The following is a 10,194-nucleotide window of genomic DNA, read 5'->3' as shown; positions in this document are numbered from 1 at the left end:
GTGAAAAAGATGAGGGGGGGGGAAAAAAAGCAGTTCAGTCAGTGCCATTCGTTTTATGTGACTGGCATATAAGGGTAGCAGTGGGGAATTAGCAAAGCACTGAGGTACTCACGGCATTTATCTTTGATGTTCTGCACAAGGGCACATTGCTTTAGGAAACAGGAGGAGAGAGAGTCAGAGAGAGCAAATAAACGTGACGGAGCCAACAAAACAATGTCTCAAAATAAGGCTCAAATGATGCTATACTTACACTGATGGATAGTCCTTTATCACCTTTAAGTCCCTGTTAATGAAAGTAATAAAAATAATTGAGTGCAATATGTAACTTTCATAGGCGTATTTTCCAACCCCTGGCACACATAGGGACTGTCACGTTTCTCATGCAGGCAATGAGGAGACTCCTGGGGTGCAATGAACACTTACAGATGGACCAGGGTATCCGATCTCTCCCTTCTGACCAGGTGTGCCAGGATTTCCAGCGTTTCCCTAGAAAGAGAAGTCCTCTCTGTGAGTGTCTGCTGGAGGAATCCCAGAAGCATGAGTCAACCCTTAGAGGAGACGGGCACATCTTCCAGGATGTTCTTGCATAGGGGAAAAACTGCATCAAATGAATACTCACTCTGCGGCCTCTGTTTCCTTTAGGTCCGGGGCCTCCAGCACCACCACGGTCACCAGGTCCGCCCTGGATGGGGACAAACAGAAACCGTAGCTCACGATCTGCACAGATCTTTAGGTCGTGGCTACGCTGATTGGAAAATGAACCCATAGTTCATGGGCTGCGTTGTACCTTGGGTCCTGGGTAGCCAACGAAGCCACGTTCTCCCTGGAAAAAAAAATATATGAAGTGTTGTTTGAAAATAGGGCTTTAGAAAATGATCCTGTTTCTGTAGATGGATAAATAACAACACATTTAAATGATGGAGGAAAAGGTGGGAGAGACTGCAAATTCAGCTTGCAATTCTGCTCCTCATGCAGTTAACAAGAAGAGAAGAGCCACTCTTTTTGAGGTCTGACTGCTCTTCCTTGTCCTTTCTAACTTGTGTTGGTAGGCAGCCATGTTGAGCACACATACCTTTCTGCCTTTAGGACCTGGGCCACCAATTCCATCTCGTCCGTCATCGCCCTAAAATTGGAAAACAAACGGCATTAATATTCAGTCACGCTTGAATATCTTAAAGTTCACAGAGCCTGTGGTATCGATAGAGAAAAACACCAATGCCACAAGCCCTGGAAAATTAGTTATTAGAGAAGTAGTACAAAAAAGTGCTGTTTAAACAAGAATGAATTAAGTCTGTTTAGCATATATACACAAGGTGTAAAACTACACTCATGCCTGGAAGGCATGGGGCTGATTGCCCTCTCTAATATTGTGCTTTGGAGAGTAAAAAGTCCACAGGCAAGCTAAACTCTCTGCTTTGAAAGCCTGTAGCTGGTCCATGACCACACTTACCATCTCTCCTCGTGGGCCTTGCTGTCCATTCGGTCCCCTGGGCCCAGGATTTCCAGGCTCGCCCTGAAAAAAGGAGCATCTGTTTAATCATACACCCTTCATCACTGGTTTCTTTTCACGAACGAGTGTTTTTTGCAGCAGAGAGTCATGTCTGCACCGCACAAACCAACAAAGATGAGTTACTTTTGCCCCAAGAGGTTCACCTCCAGTATTATTTAAATTCCGATGCTCCTCGTAGCTGTTTTGGTTCTGATTCCCAGAGCTCATGAAGACATACCTTTCGTCCCAGCGGGCCAATCCTGCCCCTTTCTCCTGGTGCTCCTGGTTGCCCACCACCAGCCTGGAACAGAAAGGAGAGGCGCATTGGCAGTGTGTCAATACAACCCGCATGGCCGTAGGAATCACGGGTCAACAGCTAGGGCTGGTGCCCCTCAAAGCACTGTAGGAAATTCAGTGGGATGTCCAGGCTGAGCCCTGCTGGTCCCTGGCTGAGAATGGGCAGAAGGACTCACCCTGGGTCCGGGGACGCCTTGCTCTCCCCTGATGCCTGGAGTGCCAATCTGGCCGGGTGGGCCCTGTGCAGAAGAAGGGAGAGATACGTCAACACGCATGGGGAGAGAGACACACCAGCACAAGCAGAGATTGGGAGGGAAACCAAACTCCTCAGAACCCAAGAGATGGCTTCCGAATACATCACGCTTTGGGAACTGCACACCAACCCACCAGACCTTGCTGCCCAAGCCCTGGGAAGGGGTAATGCAACAGCACGCTGCCACAGGATGTACGTTTTGCCTTCTCTCACTGACCTGTGGTCCTCTCATGCCTTGTTCTCCAGCTGGCCCTGGCTGGCCAAGTGCACCCTTGGTACCCTGGAGGTGCAGAACAGCACAGGTTAATATAGGACACGTGGCAAGGGCAGGGGGTGTCAGGGCACGGGAAGCTGCTTTATGGCTACACAAAGGGCAGGGGAGAACTGTTTTTATTTGTTGATTTTGTAAAATAAGAACGAGCGTGGAAATAGTGGAGCGATTTGCCACAATCAGTGAGTGTTAATTTGTACGTTATTATCATTTATGCTTTGACCCAAGTATGCTGCCTGGTCTGGCATGGGGAGCGGCCACCAGCCTGATTTCACAGCAGCAAGAAGGAGCCTGTGGAATTGTAGAGGCATTTGGAGGTGAGATGAGGCAGGGAAGAGGAAGCAAATCCTGCAGCAGGAGGCACCAGTGCCAGACCTGTAGTGGAAATGCTAAGTCATGGCCTGAAGCAGTGATTAAACACCTGGTGGGAAGGTAGGGGAGCACAGGTGCAAGCAGTGTAGCTGAGTGACTGGAAGGGATGGAGCCAGGATCCACCCCTTCCCAGACCTCATTCAAGGGTTGGCAGTAGAGGTGAGGGTGTCTCACTCGAGGTTCCTGTCTACCTGAAGCCTTCTAAGGATAAGTAGACTTTTGCCTTTGTTTCTGTGGCTGCTGTGTTTGGGCTTATCCTCTCTTGCTGCAGACTAGGACTTTGCTACCCTGCTGTGTTTTCTATTGTGTTACTATGCAGATCCTTACCTTGACTCCTATTGGCCCCCTGCGTCCTGCCATGCCCTGTGAGTACAGAAACAATGGGGCATGTTAGACAAGGATGTAAGCATGCACACTTCTCTATTGCTTTCAGGATAGCACATCTCTGCTTCTTAATGCAAAATTGACTTTGAATAGTTTACAGGGGACAGAGGGAGAGAGGAATCTAGGCTCCATGTTGTGCCAGTTATTGCAAACCAAGTTCTGTCATGTTTTCTCCTTCATTGCAGTCCTTTGTCCCCATATATAGGTGAGTTGCTCAGTCACATGCATAGCAGCGTGTTTTGCTTCTGCCAAGGGGCTGGCAGCAGCAAACATATCCCAGTTTTCCTTTTGAGTATAGTTCTTTTCTCCCTACAACAGTGACTTTTGACACTCATGAAATTAATCACATGGAAAAGCCAGGAGAGGCTGGAGGTCTAGCATCTCACCTGCCTCCCGACTCCTCCGTCTGGGCCTCTCTGCCCCGCAGGTCCAGGCTCTCCCTAAGGGAAGTGCACAAGGGGTGAAATGAATTCAAGGAGCTTGCACCTTTTTTGGCAGCATCTTTTTCTCTTACTTTCTCCATCCCATCTCATTGTGTAAACAAAACCAACAAAAGACAACAAAGAAGCTTTACCATTTGTCCGATTTCACCCTTTTGGCCTCTGGTTCCCCGCTGAGTATTATCTGCTCCCGAATCTCCCTGAAAGCAATGGAGCAATGAGAAACAGCTGTGTGAGCGAGACAAGAAACTCGGACATCACAAATTGCTCTGATATAGCTCAGAACCAACGATTCTTTTTTTTTCTTCCTCTTTTTGGCTGAATTAGATGAAGTGCACAATTCCGGTGGTTTGAGGCAACTGTGGCTTTTCAGCTGAGAAATAATAGCATTGAGAAGAGGAAGGAGATTTCTAAGAGACTGAAGCAGTGATTGACAGCTTGGTATCCTGAGGCATGTGCTCCCCATCTTTGGTTCCTTTGTCTTTTACTGCCCCTTGCCCATTTGGTAGCAAGTAACTTTTGGTGGTGTCTTGCCTTAAAACCACTGCACCATCAGAAGGCTTAAGGTTCTCAAATCTAGCATTTCACATAGCTCACCTCCCCAGCCAGGACAGGTTGTTACACACAGATATGCTGGCCTGAAAGTTTGTTTTTGAGCACTCACTGTAAGAGTTGTCCTTGTTCCATGGTCTATAGGGCAGGGAGGCTTCTTGTGGCACAGTAAGTGGGCAGGGTGCATAGACTGAACAAGCTTGTGCATTATAAACCACTGCCAACAGCATGTGGGCTTCAGCCTACAGGGCTGAGAGCTGTTGCTTCTGGTCCAGCAGCATTCAGTAACCCTGAGTACACCCAGGACTTGAAGGGGGAGATCAAGAAGCTGCCTCAGCAGTGCTTACCGGGTCTCCACGGAGCCCACGGTCACCTCGCTCTCCTCGTTCACCTTTGGCTCCTTTATTACCCTGGGGAAAAGGAGGGAGAGTTAGCAAGAGCAGCTCTTCCCTCTGCCAACTCCATAGGGAGCAGAGGAGCTTCCACCCTCTCCAGGCTCCCTTCTGCTCTTTGTAATGGTGTGTGACAAACACCTACCCTCCTGCCAGAGAACCCCTTCTCTCCAGAGGAACCAGGCAAGCCTTTGTCTCCCTGTGAAAGAACAGGAGTATTTGAGGAGAGTGTTTGCTATTTCCATGGCTTTTTCACCTGAACATCACATTATAGAGAGAAGTGTGCTGGGAATGACTGACCTCTTCTCCATCAATGCCATCCAGGCCCATTTCTCCCAGTTCGCCCTGCAGAAGAGATGTGGGGGGCAAATGCTCACCAAAGAAAAGGAGGACCAGGGAGGGGGATGCCGATGCATCCTCACGCTCGCCACTGTGTGAGGAGGCTATAGTTCCATACCTTCTCTCCTGGGAATCCCCGAGAACCCTAAAGGGAGGAGGAAAAAGGAGTTAGTGTGCTGCAACCTCTGTGGGTGGTGGTGGGGAAGAGGGGCAGACCCAGAGCCAGGATGGGCTGGGATGGACAAGGTGTTCTGCAAGGGGGTTAACCATCCCTCACTTCTCTTGTGCAAACCTTCAGCTGTCTTTTGGCTACTCATAACAAAAAAAAATATGTGCTCGTGTGCCAGCTGACCCAGTAAAATATTTTATCAGCTGACCCAGTAAAATATTTTATTCCATAGATGTAACTCTTTCTCCATAGATAATGAGCTGGATTACCACTGACTTTGCTTTCTCCTTATGCCCCATCTTAAATGGATCCAGACCTCAGGGGCCACAGAGAGCATCAGCTTTGTCCAAGGCTGGGCAGCCTTTTAAAGACTCCCAGTAGCTCAGCTGCAACTAATGGGCTTGGTTCAGGCACTCCTGCACTCCCTGCCAGAGAATCTTGCTGTCAGAGCAAACGGTAGGAAACAGCACTTTCATATCACTGAGTATTGCCCACAGATATTAAATCTTTCACCACCTCTTCTAGCTTGTGGCACGGCTGCTGTCCTGAGTCTTGGCTCAAGTATCCCCTCCAAAGCAGCAGTGACGGCTCACTTTTTCTCCTCCCTCTTCAACAGCAAATCCTGCCTGCAGGTTGAGCCTGGATCAGCAGTCTCCCTTTTGCTCCTCAGAGCCACGCGACACACTTGGGGAGCTTTGGTGTTTGGCCAGGTGGATTCTAGTGTGGGCTTTGTGTCTGCTGCACAGCATCCTAAAGCAGCAGTGGACTTCCCCCATCTGGATGCAGTATCTGTGCTGTGCAGGTTCCTTCCAGACGTACCTTGGTTCCTCTGTGCCCAGGGCATCCCTGGAAGCCCTGTGTCCCGTTCACTCCTGGAGGTCCACGCTCACCCTGTTGCACAGAGGAGAAAACACAATGATCAAGGTTTGTCTCTGCATGCGTATCTTTATCTATTGCACTTATTGGCAAGCAAGGGAGATAGAGGTACTTTGTCCTAAGCTACAGAGAATCAAGTTTTGAAAGTCAGAGCCCAGCCAATGCACTGGGACTATCTCTTGTCCTCAGCATTCATCGTATAGAGGTCATCTTTGCTGCTGAGAGAGACACATCCTTGCCAAGCTCTCAGCTTTGAGAGATCTTCCTCCTTCCAAAAAATGACAAGAACCCCTCAGAGCTCAACAGAGATGACTAACCCAATCCTGACCTTGTATCTGACCGCAGCATTTGGCCCCTGCTTGTGATATTGGGAAAAGGAGTGCACCATCAGCCCCTTGGCCTCGGCTTCACCCCCTGGGCGTGATGCGTGGGGAGCTGTTTGTTCCAGCATCGACACGGGATTCGTGAAGTAAGAGTTTGGAAGAAGCCGTGCTAAGAAGAAATCATGGGACTCACTGCCTGTCACCGTGATGGATAGGAACACCCCTTTGTGGTCTGACACTTGGACTTGCTCAGCTCTTCCAGCTGCATTCAATATGGGTACAAGCTGTGCCTTTAATGCAGCTGAAGACTTTACTGTGTTGGTGCTTGCTGTGTCCACAACACCCTGCCCTGCTTGGAGGTAGCTGGGACCAGCTACAAACCTCCCCAGCTGCCTCTCAGGAACAGCACAGATCTGGGTCAGCCTGCAGCATGGGAGCTATTCCCCACAACTCTCAGTGAGCAGCCGGGTCCTGGACCAGCGGCTCAGCTGTCACATAGGGAGGACACAAAGCCCTGCCTGCTCTCTTGTCATCCCACCCCCGTATCCCCTGCAGAAAGTATTTAGGAAAAGGTCTCTGAATGCTTTGCTGTGGTGAGGTCTCTGATTTGAGCAGTATTGAGCACTTGAAGCACAGCAGTCACTCACCGGTCCTCCTTCATCACCAGGATAGCCTCCGTAGCCAATCTCACCTGTAGCACCCTAGAAGAAAATGCAAAATGTTTTTTGTTTTCATCCTAGTGCTGTGAGCCACCTCTAAATCAACATTTAGGATTTCAGCACACAGCATCTGCATGATCGCCTACATAATCAAGGCAAGGGAAGCAACCATCCTGCTTTGGTGTACCCAGGTTGTCTCACAGGACGCTTTGTTCTCTCCTTCTCTCCTGCCCTCCCTTCCCTATCAGTTGGCTAACAGCACACAGGCTGTGAGGAAAAGGAAGAAGAGCAGTTCTCAACTGCTGTGGATGGCCCAGAGGCAGTTTTACAATGGGGGGGGGGGGTGAGAGGAACACAACCTCCCTGTGAGCACCACCCAGTGCAACGTGCACAACTGCATGTCCGCTCACCCATCATGTTGGATCATCATGTTGGATGCTGTCCTCTTCAAATGACATGACCTACCTTTGGTCCTATGGGGCCGGGAAGACCTCTGTCCCCTCTCTGCCCTGAGCACTTGCAATGGACCCCACAGCATGTCCTTTCTGCAATGTTATCCTGTGAGAAAACAGATGACACAACTGAATGTTGGGTTCTCTCCACCAGAAAACAGCCACAGCGGTGTGAGAAAGAGGTGTGTGATGGCATAAAGATTAGATTGCTTGTTTAGGGGATATCAACATTCTGCTTGAGCAGAAGTCACAGAGGGCGTTTAGTAGGAGACCAGTCCCTGAAATGGTGCCTGTTGCTGAAGACAGCAATCTCATCTGTGTAGAAACAAATCTCATCTGTGTAGAAACAAATCCAGGGTGTGGAATAGGGCAGGAGAAAGCAGTTCACCAGCAACCCACGGGCTGAGAACAATTTGCAAGCACGCAGCAAGAGGAAAAAATAAGAAGATACGGATTCAGAGAAATCACAGCTTGGTTTTGCATCATCCACTAGAAAGAAAAAATGCTTTTCATTGCCAAGTACATTGCTGGCTGCAGATGCCTCCTGCCAGCTTTGCACATTTACATTTTGAAAGGATTTTCCTAGTCAAAGGAATTACATGGGGATGGGGTGAAGAGTAGCTCTTATCCCAAAAAACACGGTTCACTTCTAAGTGGCTGCACTTGGCTCTGCAGAGAAGGGCCCATCAAGGTTGTAATAGCAGATTAAGCCTAATTTTATTAAAGCTGCTGGAAAAGGAGGTTAGCAAATCTAGAGCAGATGTGAAGTTAGGGGGAGCTGTACGTGTAAGAGATGATAGCAAATTAGTTTTCAGTAGGCTTGAGAGATGATACATGCATGGAATGGAGGTAAATCTATGAGCTTCTGCCTGGAAGAAAAATAACTACCATTTGTAAGAAACACATCTAACACATAAGCACTGTATCAGCTCCAGGAAGAAACCTAGAAAGTTATGTTTGTGCAGGAGGTTTAGCACTGACAATGCATGACGGTGCATCACCCTCAAGCCTTTAGTTTGGTGCTGGTACATGTGTGGGTTGTTAACCTGTTCCATGTGATTTAGTCTCAGTGGGCTTTGTGCTTTGCAGCCTGAGCTGGAGAAGCCTGTCCTGTACCATTCCTGCAGTAAGGACAGCAGCAGGATCTGCTTTTCATTAATTTGCTATGGCATCTGTATAAAGAGCAGACGTGAGCTAGGGAGGGGGGAATGGCCGGAGCCAAGAGGGTGTGATTCAGCAGCACTCCAGACCTGCAGCACATCCAGCCTTTGGCTTTTCCCCAGCATTGCAAGGCAGCGCTGCCTGTGCCAAGTGACTTACAAGCTGCTCTGCCAACTCGAAATCCAAGTCCAGGAGATTAACTCTCAGAGGCCTGTTGTAGGTGAAACCCCTCCCGAACTCCAGCTGCATCACTTCCTCAAAGTTTTTCACTCGATCCAAGCCGACGAAGAGGAGAGCGTGGACACCTGAAAGCAGAAGGAGCTGTGACGGGACACGGTGCTCTGCAGAGCGTGCACACCCTCACCTGCAAAGCTGGGCTGTTCTTAGCCTCTCCAATTGCAAATGGAAGCTTTTCAACCAAGAACAAATACACTCAGTGCAAGTTTTCCCCCATGCTTAGGTGGATCACGGGAATAAATATCACGGGGAGGTGATGAAAAAAACAGCGATGTGAGTACAAGTCACTGACGTACTGAAATCCTTATTCAGTGCTATCGAAACGCGGCTGATCCGTGAAAAACAGTGTTAAAGCACGTGTGATGTTAACGTGGGCTCCATCGTCACTTTCTCAAGAAGTAAAAATTACCTTGTCCACGCAAATCGGCCGAGGCAGTCTTCATCTGATCCAAGTAGTCGTCTGTACCGTCTGTGAAGTGAATTACCACCTGGGAGAGAAATAAATTGACGTTGGGACCTGGAGATTTTCTGGTGTGAAATCACAGAATCGTTCAATTATGGAATCGTTAGAATTCTTAGTGTTGGAATGCAATCACGAGCAACCTGGAGGGCCTTCGTCCAAGGGATGTTTTGTTCAAGGTGAGATGGGGGAATTGCTCCTCCCTTCCTAACTTTGCTGGGCATGAATCTATGCATTTCTGTGCCAGATTTAGGTGCATTGTATCAGGCAGGTGTGAAAGGTGTGTGGCCAAGCTGTGCCTCCAGGCCCTGGCTGCTCAGCAATGACCAGGGCTAGGCACTGACAGTGCTGGGAGGCCACAGGGAACATACAGGTGACCAAAAGTCAGGGCTTTTCTTATGAATACATGGTCACTTTGTTGACAAAAATCAAAGAGCATCCTTCCTTCTCAATCAAAATATAACAGAGGGCAGCTTTCCTGTCCAACACCATCAGATTTGGTTTTGACTTACCTTGGTGCTGCCAGCGGGTGCTGATCTGAACTTGTTCTGGTAGGATTTCAGCGTCTCAGCTGTGAGGAAATAGGGTCCACGGGTGCGCATGCCTTGGAACCTCTCAAAGAGCTCAGGCTGGTACTCAGAAAAGTCCAATCCCTCCACGGGTCCCCCCCGGGACTGGGCCATGATGGCCACCCTGACATTGGGCGCCTGGCTGCCGGTACAGCTGATTTTCTGCATCTGTGTTATTCTGTTCAGCACAGCCTCGACCCTGGACTCCAGCCCTCTCTGGGAATTGAAGATGTTTTGGCCGGCTCCGACATCTGACACATCGAAGCCAAGAATCACATCTAAGTCGCAGTCTGAAAGGGAAACGTGGAAAGAGAGGAGAGCGTCACCGCTGAGCAATGCAACAGATGATTTTCAAGCAACAGTGACAGAACCAAAGGATGGCTGAAGTGGGAAGAGATCTCTAGGTACCTCTGGCCCAACCCCAGCTCGAGCAGAGTGCCCAGTACCACATCAAGGTCACTTACAAAGGTCTCTCCAAGATTCTACAGTCTCTCCAAGC

At 49.1% G+C, this 10,194-nt stretch overlaps 1 protein-coding gene across 14 annotated transcripts in view; it reads right to left on the bottom strand.

The window, feature by feature from the left end:
* The window catches only part of COL6A3 (collagen type VI alpha 3 chain), a 53,663-nt gene that overhangs the window by 13,574 nt on the left and 29,895 nt on the right, over window positions 1-10,194 (bottom strand). For all 14 annotated transcript variants that reach the window (XM_052675859.1, XM_052675860.1, XM_052675861.1 and 11 more), the window contains 23 exons: window positions 9,639-9,985; window positions 9,076-9,154; window positions 8,589-8,734; window positions 7,282-7,374; window positions 6,805-6,858; window positions 5,778-5,849; window positions 4,908-4,934; window positions 4,751-4,795; window positions 4,596-4,649; window positions 4,406-4,468; window positions 3,641-3,706; window positions 3,453-3,506; window positions 3,010-3,045; window positions 2,257-2,319; window positions 1,963-2,025; window positions 1,728-1,790; window positions 1,451-1,513; window positions 1,073-1,123; window positions 788-823; window positions 620-682; window positions 424-486; window positions 251-283; window positions 101-149 (listed from right to left, as the gene is read on the bottom strand). In XM_052675859.1, the coding sequence (XP_052531819.1) occupies window positions 101-149; window positions 251-283; window positions 424-486; window positions 620-682; window positions 788-823; window positions 1,073-1,123; window positions 1,451-1,513; window positions 1,728-1,790; window positions 1,963-2,025; window positions 2,257-2,319; window positions 3,010-3,045; window positions 3,453-3,506; window positions 3,641-3,706; window positions 4,406-4,468; window positions 4,596-4,649; window positions 4,751-4,795; window positions 4,908-4,934; window positions 5,778-5,849; window positions 6,805-6,858; window positions 7,282-7,374; window positions 8,589-8,734; window positions 9,076-9,154; window positions 9,639-9,985 (1,683 nt within the window). The remainder of the gene's footprint in view (window positions 1-100; window positions 150-250; window positions 284-423; window positions 487-619; window positions 683-787; window positions 824-1,072; window positions 1,124-1,450; window positions 1,514-1,727; window positions 1,791-1,962; window positions 2,026-2,256; window positions 2,320-3,009; window positions 3,046-3,452; window positions 3,507-3,640; window positions 3,707-4,405; window positions 4,469-4,595; window positions 4,650-4,750; window positions 4,796-4,907; window positions 4,935-5,777; window positions 5,850-6,804; window positions 6,859-7,281; window positions 7,375-8,588; window positions 8,735-9,075; window positions 9,155-9,638; window positions 9,986-10,194) is intronic.

The sequence above is a fragment of the Tympanuchus pallidicinctus genome, unplaced genomic scaffold (genome assembly GCF_026119805.1).
Source record: "Tympanuchus pallidicinctus isolate F22 unplaced genomic scaffold, pur_lepc_1.0 scaffold15, whole genome shotgun sequence".
NCBI lineage: Eukaryota > Metazoa > Chordata > Aves > Galliformes > Phasianidae > Tympanuchus > Tympanuchus pallidicinctus.
This window is presented reverse-complemented; position numbering and strand designations above follow the sequence as displayed.